Source organism: Alligator mississippiensis, chromosome 2, assembly GCF_030867095.1.
Source record: "Alligator mississippiensis isolate rAllMis1 chromosome 2, rAllMis1, whole genome shotgun sequence".
Classification (NCBI taxonomy): Eukaryota; Metazoa; Chordata; order Crocodylia; family Alligatoridae; genus Alligator; species Alligator mississippiensis.
Genome location: NC_081825.1, coordinates 217,759,047 through 217,774,314, shown reverse-complemented (window position 1 = coordinate 217,774,314; position 15,268 = coordinate 217,759,047). Strand labels below are relative to the sequence as shown.

Sequence of the window (15,268 nt, the reverse complement as noted above, 5' to 3'; positions counted from 1 at the left end):
TGTCTTCCAACACTTATAGGCTTCTCTTTTAAGATTAAGTAGGTCCATGAGTACCCTATTGAGCCAAGAGTCTCCCAGGCCTTTTACTACCTTTTCTACAGGCCAGAATGGACTTCTATTATGCTTTTAGGATCACGTCCTTAAGGAGCAACCACTCATCTTGGACTCTCTTCCCTGTCAGATCATGATGTTTCAGGGCCTCGACAACCAACCTTCTTAGCTTGTGAAAGTCAGCTTTCCTACAGTTGAGGATTTCTGCTTTGCTGACTGATTTTCCAGCTTTGTGATGGATAGAGAAAGTGATCAACTTGTGATCTCTGTCATCAAGCTTCCCTTCAATCCTCAGGTCACTCACTAGATCGCCCCCTTTGGCCAGAACCAGATCCAGCAGTGCCTCACCTCTTGTCAGTCCGTGGGCTTCTTGAGCCAGATAGAGTTCCTCAATGCAGGCAAGGAAGCTGCGTGACTGATCAGATTTGACTGAATGCTTTTCACATGAGATGTCAGGATGGTTGAAATCACCCATGACAAACATGCACTGAGAGTGTGCAGCCTCTGTTAGTTCCCTAGAGAATTCATGGTTCAGTTCTTTCTAGTAGTTAAGAGGTCTGTAATAGACTCCTACAGTAATATCCCCTTCACCACATTTTCCCTGTATTCTAACCCAGATGGTTTTGAGCTGCCCTCCTTGGGTGCCAATGTCTGCTAGTAGGGAAGCGTACTGCTCCTTGACATAGAGAGCTACACCCCCGCTCTTCCTCCCAACACAATCCCTCCTTTCCAGGTACAGCCATCTACACCTATGGTCACACCAGGTGGAGTCCCACTAGGTCTCCATTATCCCTATGAGATTATATTTGTTATTGCTTAGCAGGAGGGCCAGTTCCTCCTGTTTGTTCCCCATGCTCTTGGCATTTGTGAACAGGCAGCTAAGCCTGCTATCAGAAGCCCTAGGCTTCTTTATGCACTTAAAAGAGTTCTATCCTTGGGTTCAGGTCAGAATAAGTTTGATTGTATTTCCTGACCTGCTGATTATGTGCTTGTCACTTCCTGGGCTTGCCCCGATTATTGTCCACCTGTCCTCCAGCAATCTTAGTTTAAAGCTCTGTCAAGCAGGTCAGCCAATCTGGCCGAGAAAAACTTCTAACAATACTACCTCTAATACAGGAGGGAATACACATGGGGCAAACACACATGTTCCAATATAGCCCTTCCTGGCACTATAATTGAGCAAGCTAGAAACACTTCTACATTCATGCTTACTTTTGGTTTCACTGGGAGTGTCTACATGTGCCATTAGTGGGTAGCAGTAAACTGTGAAGCTTAACGTCCCACAGTTTATTTTGCTCCCAGGAAGCTCCCAGGCATGCATCTGCATGTGTGCCTAGACTGCAGACCATTGAGCTGGGTCGCAGCAGGCCCAGCCAGAAGGTGGCCAGCCCAGGCTGCTCCGACTGGGCTCAATGTGCTGGAAGGGCTGGCTGGGACATGAGGATGCTTCAGTGTGGGGTAGCTGGCAGGCAGCCCTGGCACTGAACCATCTTCGTGTCGCAGCCAGCGGTCAGCATCTATACGTACACTGCTGCGCATGAAAAAACTCTGGAGCAGGCTAGTACTTGTATTTACCTAATAGGGGCACATGTTTAGATGCTGAGACATCTACTGCACAGTTAATTAGTCAACCCCGCAGTAAATGTCTAGCCTCAACACTCCCAGTGAGAATTACTCACTTGCTTAAAGTTGAGAACATGGTTACATGATCAGGGCCTCTGTGCTGTAGGATAAGGATCTGGCCCACTTTGACTATATTCAACACCCATAGTGTAGGCCACAGAGAGAAAGATTATTTTGTAAACTACCTCTCCTTTTCTTTACATTCTCTCAGTTGAGGCCCTCTCCTATTCAGGCACATATGGCACTCCTGCAGCAACTTCAGCAGTTAATAGAAAAAATCATAGGAGGAAAGTATTTAATATGTTCTTGACTCGCTGAATCACATTCTCAGAATTAAGCACATATTTTTGAGTAATCTCATTTTTAGTACTTAACCACATGCTAAAATGCCCTAGATTTAAACACATCACTTATGCTTAAATGGTTGTAAACATGGTTGAACTGGGGCCTCAGTAATATTCAGCTGTTAGACTTGAGGCAAGGCAATCCAATATTACCAAGTGACTTTTTTCAGAAGAGCAGCAAATGCTCCCACGATCCTTTCCCTATGAAATAAAAGCCACAATTTTAGAAGCCTATGATTTAATAATCAGTTGTAAATGGGGAACCATCTTTCTACTTTTCACTTCCTAGATTTTGTGGTGATTACATCATTTTCTCACTGCTACTGGAACTTTTTAAATTACTTTTAAACCTTTGTTGTCAAGGTATAAAAATGTAGAAGTACATCGATACGCCAACTCATCTCAGGATCTTTTATTTAAATTTATACAATATAAGTAAAAATAAAAACCATTTAAAACTACCTTTGTGTTCCATATGTTTTTTATTCTGAGATTAGTAATAGAAACACCAAAATACCTGAACACATACTGTGTTTTTCCACATTTTGTACAATGAGGTGGGATAAAAGGGAAGCTGGTATTAAGCAAGTTGCTGAAAAGAGAAAGATGAAAATGTAGCTAAATACTGTAATGTATTTCCAATTTACTAACATATGTACAGTTTTCAGGATGTACAGTTTTCAGGATGTTTCTTTAAGCAACTTGCTCTAATAACATACACAAAATATAGCTTTATGCTTACAACACCTTTGACATTTGATTTGCAGGCAGCTATACAAATATAGTATAATATTTTTCCTATCAAGACTTTGTATATATGAAAAATTATGGTACAATACAAATATATACATAGGGTGTTAGCAGTTCAGCAGCTGCTAACCTAAAATATACATCTAAAATGTGACTGCTCAGACTTTGAAATACAAAATATAAGAGCAATCAGAAATGCTTTTCATTTAAATAGCAATTTACATAAACATTAATATCTTCATTATCTCCCTTTGGTTAGAACTGGAAAAAAGGTTCACCTTTGCCTGGCTGCATTTGTACTTGGCAAGAACTACAATTTTAGATAATCCACTTTATCTGTTTTAGGCAAAAGATAACATATTTGTAAGGCAAAGTAAATGCCAGCTGGTTCCCATTCAAGCTATAAAGAAAAATGATAAATTCCCACTCTGAAAAGCTTAAAAATAATGGACAATATTTGCTTTCCTGATCCTCACCTATTGATAAATATGCCCGCGAAGGAACTGTAAGATAAATCATTCTCTCAAATACACTTCTTTACTATACAAGTCTTTGCCAAGTAAAGTTCAACTTTATAAAATATACTCATTTACAATAATAATTCACATGCTTTGTGGTAAAGAATCCCAAAGAATTTCCAAATAGGTCTAGCTGCTGAAAATAATGAAGGGGTAACAAAAGTATATTACAAGTTCATTTTTATATCCCGTGAAGTTTGTTGAGAAGAAACGTAACTCGAAAACATTATTACGATCAGCTGCTGTGAGATGTGTTTTAACCTGAGACAGAGTACAATAGCAGTATTGCTACCAAGCACCTACTGCCTCCCAAGAATGAGCAAAAGTGAAATCTGAGCCCTCTACAAGTCCATAGTAATTTTCTCATTTACTTTAATAGGATGAAGCTGTCTCCTAAGTATGCTTTATCTAAAGAAATTGCCAGAAGGCAAACAGCATGAAGTGGAGGGCTTCCTGTGATGCTGAGGGTTTCTGGGACCAATTAAAAGGTACCAGGGTAGTAGTAGCCCTGCGGTAGTAGCCCTGTGGTTATTAGTTATAGGGACTACACGTGAGGAGAATAAGGATGGAATGCTACTTATCAAACTTAAAAACAGAAGACATGAATGAACTGAGCAAAACCAAACACTCAGTGCTAGAAAAAACATTCAGTCTGAAAATGAAAGGTATGTCCTAAGAAAAAGTTTGCTTTGAATTCTGAGGTCTCATGACTCAATTTGTAAATAAAGCAAACATCTCCCAACCCAGCTTATGAAAAAGCAAAAATTGTCACGTATGGATAAATCATGGTGACAGCCCTGGCACATGCTGTGTAGTAGGTGGTGTTTTTTGACATGCGTTACGTGCATAGGTAACAAACTGGGAGCTTGTTTTTGTCTGCAAAGTGTTGCCAAGCACATTTGATGGCTTTTATACTGAGTCTTCCTTATCTCTTGGTTTCATCTCTATACTCTTTTACAACATTCTTCCTTTCAAAGCAGAAATTGGTTGCACTCATACCTCTTTGTAAACTCTAACTTGATTTCAAGCCAGATTGGATTCAAATACAGTGGATTCCTGTGGAGGAAGATATTGGCTGGACACACTTAACCATTTAATATTTTCCTGCTCTTGTTCCAAAAGTTCTTGCATCTATATGGCCATTGCTGTTGGAGTGTGACCATTTTGGCATGCTCTCATCACTGATAAGATTTTATAAACTCCCCATCTCTAAACTATGTTGATTGGAATTGATCTCTTTTTCACTTCCCTCATCATCTTGAATTGGCCCCTAGACTCACACTCCCCAACCATCTAAATGACCTACTGTGCCACTGCCTTCCTTTCCTTTAGTCCCCCACATTTTGAATGTCTTGATTCATTGCGGAGAAATTTTGATTAACAGTGTCTATACCACTTCTGCAGCTATTCCAAGACTACTGCCAAGAAATAAGCTTGGCCCACTCATTCAGTCCGGCTCACATGCTACATGCCAAAAAAAAAGTTGTGTGGTGGCTATTAGAACCATGTCAGGCATGCCCAGGGATACTCATGGGAGCATAGCAAAGACTGAAATCCCGACAGTGTCCCTGGACACGTGCAAAAAAATGACTACCTGACAATTTTTGGCGCAAGATGTATTCAGAGCAGTAGAGAGAGTCAGTGGAGCTTGTTTTCTGAATGTGGCCTCAGAATCATCACAGATATACCTTGAGAAATAATGGATCACATTCACTCTGCATGATATGATTACTACCAGGGAGAACAAGGAGAACTCACAATGTAAATGCAAAGGGGTTTTGTATTTCTCTGTGGATTTCTTAAAGCACTTTTTCATGGGAGTCTTGGCCTACCAGCTGGAGCCCAAAGGAATTGGAGCACAGGGCATTTGACTCAGGGAATTAGGGATGCTCTTCTCTCATTTATTCCACACCAAATGATCTTGTCTGCATTCTTTCCAACAGCGCACTTCAAGTGCTTGTTTAGCTCATCACCTGCTTCTTTTATCTCGAATGTTTTAAAACGTTATTGGAAAACACACCTTCTCCATTTCTACTTGGATCTTGTTACCTTTGATGTATCTGGTCCTAGATAAAAAACTGAACACTTGGCCCTCTTAAATAAGTTTGGGAGTTAGAACAGAATCTCTTTCTTATGGCCTTTATTCAATATGACATATTCCCTTTTTCAATCACCCAAAAGTAGTTAAAAATCTAGTGTCATTATCCTTGGATATGCTGAGTGCCCAGTGGAGTTAACAGGGGGCACTTGGCAGCAGGGAACAGGCACTTTGGCATCCTGCAAGATAATGTCTTAAATTTGTACTGATAAAGAAAGGTATGAATCTGGTATTTGCATGGGTTCTCCAAAGAAACACTCATAAACACCTAATAGTGTCTCTGCACCCAGCTTCAGTTACTGCCAGGTAAAGCCAAGGATAAGGCCATCACACAAATTAACTGAAGCAACTGGAAGCCCGCAGTGTTGCAACTAAGAAAATCATAGGAGTGATGGAATAAATGTTATTGGCCAACAGAAATTAAAACTCAGTTAATTACAGAACAAAATCACATGGCTCAGAGAAGCTTACTATTTTATCTACGCACAGTTCATATCTTAAGTGCAAAATTCACACCAGAGTGTACAACTGTTGTGAGATAACTGTATGAGGCAGGTATCTTCCAGGTACATGCATGCATGCATCTGTATCATACCCCATACACCACAGACATGCCACACTTGAGAGACATGATCCAAATCACATATAAGTTTTTATAGAGAGCTAAATAACATTGGAAATTATTTTTCTCATGTGCAGAAATCAGGCGGCCATCTTCTAAATTCCTTTGCTCATAAAAAGTGTATAATGCCCTGTGATTTTCCCCTCCCTTTAACGTGCATGGCTCACAGCGTTGTCATAAATCACATTACTCCTGCATTTTAAAAAAACTTTGCAAGAAGGGAAAAGTAATCACAATCCTATAATGTTATTATAATTCACAGAAAACTGTGTACTTTTTTTCCCCATACAGGACATACTTCAAATAATTTTAACATGAATAATGATAATGTTCCTTCTTTCCATTAAAAGTAGAATTTCCCCCCATTTTGGTATATAAATAAAACAAAACAGTCTTTGAAATATTTACGTCCAGAAGTTTTAACTGTTGTATTAGTTGATATCTTTAATTTTCATTTTCTCTCCAGCCACGGGCATTCTTTCCAAATTTATATACTAATCTTCGGCCATCCACACGCTCCAAGATTTCTCTTTTATAGTAGTATCTATTAAAAGGAAAAAAAGAATGAAAGTAAATTTGATGCCATACCTTAGTGCTCTGGATAGTTTTAAAGGGGCACTGTCAATTATGGGCCAGATTCTATTTCACCTATTGGCTAGGGACAGAAATTACACATAAACTGGTATAATGGATCAGAAAGTGGTTCAAATCTGTAACACACCAAAAGGTCAATGCACATAAACTACTTTCCAAATGACCAAAGTGGTTCAAGATAAACCTGGATGGATGTTGTATCAAACTTAACTGATTTAGGTTAAATTGGCTTACTGAACTTCTGTCCCAGTTCCCCTCCAGATTCAAGTTAACTCACAGTCCCCCAGCATCCCAGGATGCTTTGCATCTCTCTTCACAGGGTGGGAGGGCTAGTCTTGGCCCAAGCTATCTGTTCCAGCCAAGCAGGGAGGTGTGCCCTAGCACCCCCTGGCTTCTGGCCTGGGCCACTGCAGGCATATGGCTGGATTTCTGGAATCAAAAGTGAATGTGTGTTCACTTGCTTTTTAGTTCAAGCTATGCGGCTTAGACTAATCTGTGAAGACTGAATCAATTCAACCTCAGGTTTTTCGATTGTCTGTACTTAGGCATTATGTTCATAAGTCACCTCAAGGCAGGTGTACATATGCATTAAGGTGCTTTTTCTAATGCACATTAAATTTAGTACCTCCAGTGTGAGGTACTAAAGAAATGCTCATTAGGCTGCCTTAATGCTCAGTAACAAATGTGCATGGTTTTTAAGTGATGCTTACTGCATAGTAGCCTATTTTGCTTCACATTAGCATAATCACATGGATTTTTACATGACACTTTAATGTGAAGTAAAATAGGCTACTGTGTATTAAAGCACACATATAGATGTGCCCACAGTGAACCAGAAGCACTGTATGTACTTAGAGCACTTGTAGTGCTCTGGGCAGGATAATTTTCTCCTCCTTTCACTGAATTGATTAGCCTAGACACTTAAAGTTCAGGAGATACAGTGCATGGAGCAATGTGGCATGCTTCAGCATGCCTTTGCCTGGCACAGCAAGAGAGCAAGACATGTCCTAAGATATCCTACTGCTATCAACAATGTTTTCTTTACCTTTGCTAAAAGTAACACACAAGATTGTATCTGAAAGAGATTATAGAAGAAGAAAAGATCCTTTTTTCTTTTAGTTTATGTTGTTGATTTTTTGCTTTTGACAGCCCTTGGGTAAAATTAAGCATCTTTCTCCTTGTGCACTGCTGCCAACTTGTATGATTTTATCATGCGTGTCACAGTGGTGCTTTTTCTAGAAGTGTCAGCTTTTGAAGTGCTGTTCTCAACTTAGAATCTCAGTTTTCATTAAAACTAAAAGAAATTCCCAGTCCACAAGGATATGGAAAAATTGTGATAACCAAACAGGAAATAAAAAAAAAATATATATTCTTTTTGTTTAAAGTCTCTCATAATTTCCCTGTAAGTTAGTTTAACAATTTTGGGTGACCCAACTCTTGGTTTTGAACATTTGAAGTAAGCAATAATATTCTTGCCCTGTTAAGTTCCAATTTAAGCTCTCCAGGTTTAGGGAGGCATATGCCTTCAGTGTCTGCACAGGGATATGCTTCATCTTTTGTGTATACTCAGCTCTGCCTACAGTCAGTCAGTCTCACTTATTGTTTGTGTAAGTCTTTCACATATCAGTAAAGAAAGAAATGCAATGTAACCCTCTTGCAATGTAGCAAGCAATTACTATTTTTGGTTATTTTTTATAAATTAACAATATCATAAATTGATTCAATGTCTCTTTAATTAATCAAAGATTGTAAATGATGTTTTCTCAGCTCATACTACCTCATAGCCCGGCTGAGTTTCTCATAAGTCATGCTGCTATTATTTTTCTTCTTTCCCCACAGCTGAGCCACGGCTTCAGATTTTAAGAACCGGAAGACACCTTCAGACCGGTCTTCCCACTTTATTAAACCTGGGTTTTTTTCAGGATTTAGAAGAATATCTCGGATAAATTCCCAAAGGTGAGTCCCTCGAGGATCTAAAACAAGATTGAGGAACAAAGAAAACAATGTCTTGAGTATTTTTGGTTGGTCATGTTATTTCATTAAATAGCCATGTATTTACAAAATGTGACAGTTCTATTCATAAATGTACAACCTAACCATTCCTCATAACTGTAATATAAATTGTATATGAGACACACAGGAAAATAATCTTGACATTTCTCAGATTGAGTCTATTTTTAAAATGGCTCTACAGTGATTTGAGTAACTCAAAAAACTGCAGCAAAACACTGCTCCAAATCAGCAATGGATGCAACATAGAGAGCTAAAGTTTCCACAAGTTTTTGTTTCATTCTACAAAGCTCAGCGCTTGCACTATTCCTATCCAAAGGATACCTTGTTTAACCCTCATGCTTGCAGTGCCTTTAACTTCACGTCACTGCTCTGTTGTAATGGCATGAAACCAGCTGTTATAAGGAGAACAGAAACAGGGTGGAATAGCAACCACAACTGGACTATTTGTATTTAAAGGTGGGGACACTTCATAAAATACAAGTAAAAGTAAAGGTAGTGGGACAGAGTTTTACTTTAACAATGTGAAAAACTTCAAAAGAAATAAGAAGTTAGCACGCATAAAACATTGTTGGTTTGGTCCAAGTCATTTCAGAAAAGGATCGTAAAAAAGGTTTGACTAGAGTAGCGGAAGAAGTCTTCTATAGACCCCAGGGGTTGAATCTGGCTATACTTAAAGATCTTTATAATATTATTAGCCACATACAATAGTATTCTGTTTCACCTTGTGCATCTACATGACAGTTTTCCAGTAAAATAAGTGGCAGTGGCATTTTTGGCATATATGCAGTTTCCAATTCTATTAAACAGTGACAGCATTATAGAAGAGTTGGTTCTTGGCAATAACCTTGAATCAAATGAACATAAGTTCATGACTGACTCATGCCCCCGGTGGCTGGGAGGGCATGGCGACGGCGGGAGCGTGGTGGGGCTACAGAAACAGTGGGAGCACAGTGGCGGTAAGCAGTGGAGCTCCCACAAACACTGCCGGTGCTGTCAGCAGAGGAGCTGGGGGGGAGGGGGGGAGTGCTGACCAAGGGTTGTGGACCACCTGCAGCTGCCGTCAGCAGCAGCGGCCAGCAGAGATCTCGGACTGCCCACAGATGCCACTGGCAGTGTCAGCTATGGGGTGGCAAACAGTGACCGCCCACAGGCATAGCTGACAGTGTCAGTGGTGCCTTTTTGTAGAGGGTACACCGCCACATTCAGGGGATGCACCCCCTACACATCACCCCTGCATGAGTTGATTCCATTTAAATTAAATGGAAGGATAAACAAACATAGGTCTGGAACAAAGGGTTTTGTTTTAAAAAAGTAAACTTTGACAAACTGAGGGAACTAAGTGAAGCCTAAGACTTCAAAATGGAGAAAGCTTTGGATCTCTCTAAATCAAAATATCTGACACTTTTCCCCCAAGCAAGGTGAATAAAATAACTTATAATGAAGAGCCCCAAACTAACCAGATGAATAACCACCTCAACAAGACTACTAGAAGTAAACAGGGAGCACATAAGGAATGGAAAAAGGGATTGAGCCACTGGAAAAATGCAGCTCCGAGAGTATAGGGATGAAATGGGAAATACCAAAAATCATTCTAAGTTGAAAATGCTGAAGTGTTTTAGTTCAACAATTATGAAATGTAACTTTTCAACATTTCCTTTTGTAATGGTATTTTTGCTCCGGTCACATGAAGCATTTCAGATTAACCTCAAATTAAATATCTTTTTTTTTTCACTAAAAATACAATTTAAAAAAATTATTTCAACATAAATCATTATTTTCCTGAATCTTCAATTAAGCTGTTGGATTAAAAAATGTATTATTCCTTCAGTTTTCTTTTGGGGGCAGAATGATGTTGTGATGGAGTATGAGTTTTATTGTAATAATTCTGTGTTAACTGTCTTCGTGTTCTAATAAAGCTGCATTCCTCAGTTTACCTATAAAGCTAGTGCATGGGGAAAGAAGCATTAATAGGATCCCTGCTAAGTGTAAGAGCTACCTAAATGCATGACAAGACAAGAGAGAACTTCAATATCAACAGGACTTAAATAGTCTCTCCAGAGTGGAGCTGGACATTAGCTCCTTGGGTCACAGCCATGGAAAACTAGGGGAATGTCAGGGACTGAAAGGCCAGAGTTTCAAGAGTGGGAAGGAGTGGAAAGGACCCAAGGTCCCCCCCCTCCCCGTTCTAGAAGCCACACCTAGGCTGGCTTCAGGGCCCACTGTCACAAACTGTGACAAGGCTGTAGTAGTCCCAAGCACTCGCCTGATAGGATGGGATTCTTTAGCTTAGAACAGGAGTCACCGACCTATGACACATGGCCTGGATGTGGACTGTGGAGTCTTTGTATCTAGTCTGTGGAGCCATGGTTTTGGCAGCATTCAGAGGCTGTGGGCTCTGCTCATACTGCACTGCAGCTGGATGCCAGAGGCTTGGTGGAGAAGGAGTTCCCCCTGGGCTATGCCACAGGTGGACAGCATGGGCTTGGGTGGAAGGAGGCTCGCTCTGTGATGCACTACACTGCAGCTAGGCAGCAAGAAGTGGTAGCAATGGTTGGGTCCTACTGCCTATTTCTGACCTAAGCTGATCATTCTAGGTCCCCACTAAAAATGTTGCAGTCCCCTGGCTTAGAAAATGAAAGCTGTGTGATTGCTGTTTATAAATACATGGAGAGAGAACTATTTAAACTAAAAGTCAATGTTGGCAGAAGAATGAATGAACTGACCATGAATATATTTAAGATGGAAATTAAAAGAAAATTTCTAAACAATGTAGTTGGGTTCTAGAAAAGATTTCCAATAGTACTTGGGGCAAAACACTAGCTAGTATTAAAACGGACCTTGATAAGTTCATCAATGAGGTCACCACATTGTGAGATTGGACTCAGTAACTTTCTGGCCCTATGTCCTATGCTTCCTATAGCTTTTACCATTTAAATTCAAAGGGAGAGGATCCATTCAGGAAGCAAAGCACTTTTAATGATTTCCCCAGTTTGCTGTGCAGGTCTCTTCTACTCAAAGGCAGAATATTTTCTGGCACCATTTGCTAAGATGTGTGAAAATATTTACACAATTTTGGGAACAGCTTTTCTTGAAATCTTCATACACACTTTGGGAGCATCTACACGAGACACTACCTATGCAGTAGCTGAACAATACTGCGCAGTAGGACATCACAGCACAAGCTGTGCTAATACACTACTGCACAGTATACTGTGCACAGGCTACTGTGCAGTAGGATCACTAAGGCTAGGAACAGACATTCAAAAAGCCTGAGCCTGAATTGATTGGTTAGTCTAACCTGCCTAGATTAAATTAGTTTGCAACTGCACAGACTTTCCCTCTGGACTGAAGAAATGCAAGCACATGCCTGCAGTGGCTCAGGCTAGAAGCCAGGGGGTGCTAGAGCAGCCCTCCCTTGCCTTCCACAGTGCTGAGCAGAGGCTGTGTGGCCAAGCCCTGGCAGGATGCTATGATAAAGGAGAGGTTTAAGCCTCCATCCTGCCTGTGCCATCCCAGGCTTCTCCTCCCGCTCGCTGCTCAAGGGGCAGGAGTGATGACAGACTTCAGCCCCTGGCAAGTACTCTGACGCAAAGGGATGTGTGTGCAGTGTACGCATCTGTTGATAATACTGAGATTTTCAATCTCCCTCTCTCTGCTTCTTCATACTGTCTGCAAACCTGACAGGCAAGGGACCCAGCAGAGAACTGATAACACAGCATTTATCAGCCCATCAACAAAACAAAAGTTCCTCTCATTAGTTCAAGCTCTTCTTAAACAGCTTTTTCCAAGGAAGGAACAGAGGGACATTACCAGTTGACCTGTTGATTGGCTCCAAAAAGCCTTAAGCAGACACTGTTCTGTCTGCCTGTCCCAGTGAAATTGAACACACACACACACCCCTCTCAGCATTAGCTAACATACCACATGCCTAGGGTTTGTGGAGCTGGGGTCCATGCTGTGGGAGATGGGAGGGAGGGAAGGGTGGGAACCCTGCTTGAACAATGAGCAGCAAGGTGGGGTGGGAGAAAGGGGGAAGCCAGGCAGACCCCTCTGCCAGAGCTTGAGCTAGGAAGCAGGGGCATGGGGCCATTTCTGTTCTCTGGAGCAGAGAACACAGTCCAGCCCATGGCTGCAAAGCATCTGGGATGCTGTGAGACTGGTTTAACTTGAACCAGGAAGTGGTCTGGGACAGACATTGCATAAACGGGTTTGACCCAAACCAGTTAAGTCCCTTAATACATTCAACCAGGTTTATCTTAAACCAGTTTCAGCCATTTTGAAACTGGTTTATGTGCATTGAACTTATTTTCTGTTGCAAGTTGAAACCAGTTTCTGATCACTTAAACTGTTTTATGTGTAATGTCTGTCCCTAGCCTAAAATGGTGTTTGCCAGTGCTACTGTGCAGTAACTGCAGTTACTGCATGTTTATTTAGTTCTTGATTGTACAAATACTAAATTAAATGCACGGTAACTACTGCACATTAATGAACATGTAGACATACCCTTTATGTTTTAAACTATTCTCTAATGGAGGGACAAACCCTCAGCATTATGAGAATGAAATTTATCAGCTGTAACTAGTAACTGAACTCCTACTTGCCAACTAATCTTTTCAATCTTTCCAACCCATGAGTCACAGTATAAAACAGGACACTATCAACTAATATCTGCTCCCATCATGCTGAAATAGTTCCACTGATTAGAACTTTATTTAGTACCTCTTCACTCTATCTTGGACTGAGCCAAGCCAGATACATAAGCAGAGCTAGAAAGAAATACTTTATCAGCTCCTCAGCAGGTGTATATTAAGCTCCACTTGATCCATTCATTCTGAAACTGGATTTTTTTCCCTTCTGGCTTCCTTTTTCTTTCAAAACTTGAACCTAAGCTTGAACTGTCTCCATCATCTTTTATCAAACCAATACTTTTACCATAAGACGCTAACTTACTGTGCTTCTTCGCATGGGACTTTGGAGGATGATCTTGTGGTTTTTTTCCATCAGAGGACTCTGCAAAAAATGAAATGAAGTTGTTCTTGTAAATTTGGTCAAGCAATTTCCATTGACTAGCACGTTAAAAAAAAGAAAACCACAAAAATAAGTCCCTGTTTTGAAGACAATAACTTTTCAAAAGTTAAACTAATGCAGGAAACAAGGGGATGCTTTTGTTTTGTGAGTTACATTTTAATCAGCCAGTTGTACAAAGAGACCATTGATAAATAAAGAATAAATACTGAGATATACAGCTGGCTGTGTAAACATAAATTAGATTAACAAATCCCTCAATTAGTGTCCCTTGTACCTAATGTATGTGTCAGAATGAAAAGAAAGAGGATCAGGTCTATAAAAGGAATTAATAAATTGTCCAATTATATCGCAGGCTTTGCTGTAGCATGTAATTTAGGGGACTCTTTTATTGTTATAGAGATGATCTAATGTGAAATGTATGTACTAGTGTTAATGTACAGTATATCTGCTTGCCTAAAAACATAATGATCTAGCAGGGCATTGTTGCTAAGAAAATTTAAAAACACAAAGTAATCTTAATACTCAGGCCAAGTTGTTCAGAGTTTTTGGCAGCTAGACATATATATTGTTCCTTTGACTCTTATCGGTGGAATATTATCACCTGTAACCAGCTTAGATAGGACAGGATTTCTAGCTCAAGATGTTCCTCAGAAGCTAAGAAGTTACAACTGTTTATCACTTATCACCTATATAGAAATCGATGTATTTAACATTCCCATTCTCAAAGAAAGCAAAATTGAAATCTATTACTGAAATCTATCAGAATTGGTTTATCTTAATTAATTAAAGAACTGTCAAAATATACCATATTACCAATTATAAGTCCTGTCCCTATTTGTTTTAGGATGTTTAGTGCCCAAATTTTATTAGTAAAGCTTAGGAAGCACACCTTTATTTTCCAGCTATTATGCATTCATAATTACCATCATTTTGCATGGAAATTGAGCATTTGTATGTACAAACAACTTACAGTATATATATATTTGCATTAAAATGTGCCTTGTTTGCACATACAACTGTAATAATTGCATGTGAAAAAATAGGTGCAAAACATTTCACAAGCTTACTGTGCTCAATGGCCACCTGGATGCACAAACTCGGAAGTGGAGACCGTACAAGTCAGAGAAGATAGTCCTTACTTGTTCTTTTAGCCTGACATAACATGGTTGTGACACAGAGCCGCAATAAACTCTGAGCACATCTTTACATGTCTATTTTGCCTTTCAAAGAGCAAGACATTTACTAAGCTAGAAATTAACCCACAAAGAAATTAGGCAATGATTTTGCTGTCTGTGTCCAAACTCCCACAGAAGCTCTCACAGAAGTTATTAAATGGTTATCATAGAATCACAGGGTTGAAAGGGGCCTCCAAGTATTCAGGAATCACCATTCCTAGATCAGACAGAATGCCTATTTCTCTTTTTTCTTGAAAATTTCTGATGAAGACAATTCTACAGTTGCCCTAGGTATATTGTCCTACTGTTCTTATAATTAGAAATCAAGAGTCAGTAGGAATTTTGTTTTGTGTAACGATCTGCTCTTCAATTTGTTAGGCAGTTTGACCTGAAACACCATTTTGAAAGCCTCATATAGCTTGGAAATTGCTTTGCTATTTTCCATTTAACTG

General features: G+C 39.9%; 1 protein-coding gene across 1 annotated transcript in view; it reads right to left on the bottom strand.

Annotated features, from left to right (window-relative positions):
- Positions 1-2,481: 2,481 nt before the first annotated feature.
- EHF (ETS homologous factor) overlaps positions 2,482-15,268 on the bottom strand; it is a 45,512-nt gene continuing 32,725 nt past the window's right edge. Inside the window, exons 7-9 of the mRNA XM_006259974.4 lie at positions 13,564-13,623; positions 8,378-8,573; positions 2,482-6,550 (exon numbers count right to left, since the gene is read on the bottom strand). Coding sequence (XP_006260036.1) covers positions 6,451-6,550; positions 8,378-8,573; positions 13,564-13,623 — 356 coding nt within the window. The 3' untranslated portion in view covers positions 2,482-6,450. The remainder of the gene's footprint in view (positions 6,551-8,377; positions 8,574-13,563; positions 13,624-15,268) is intronic.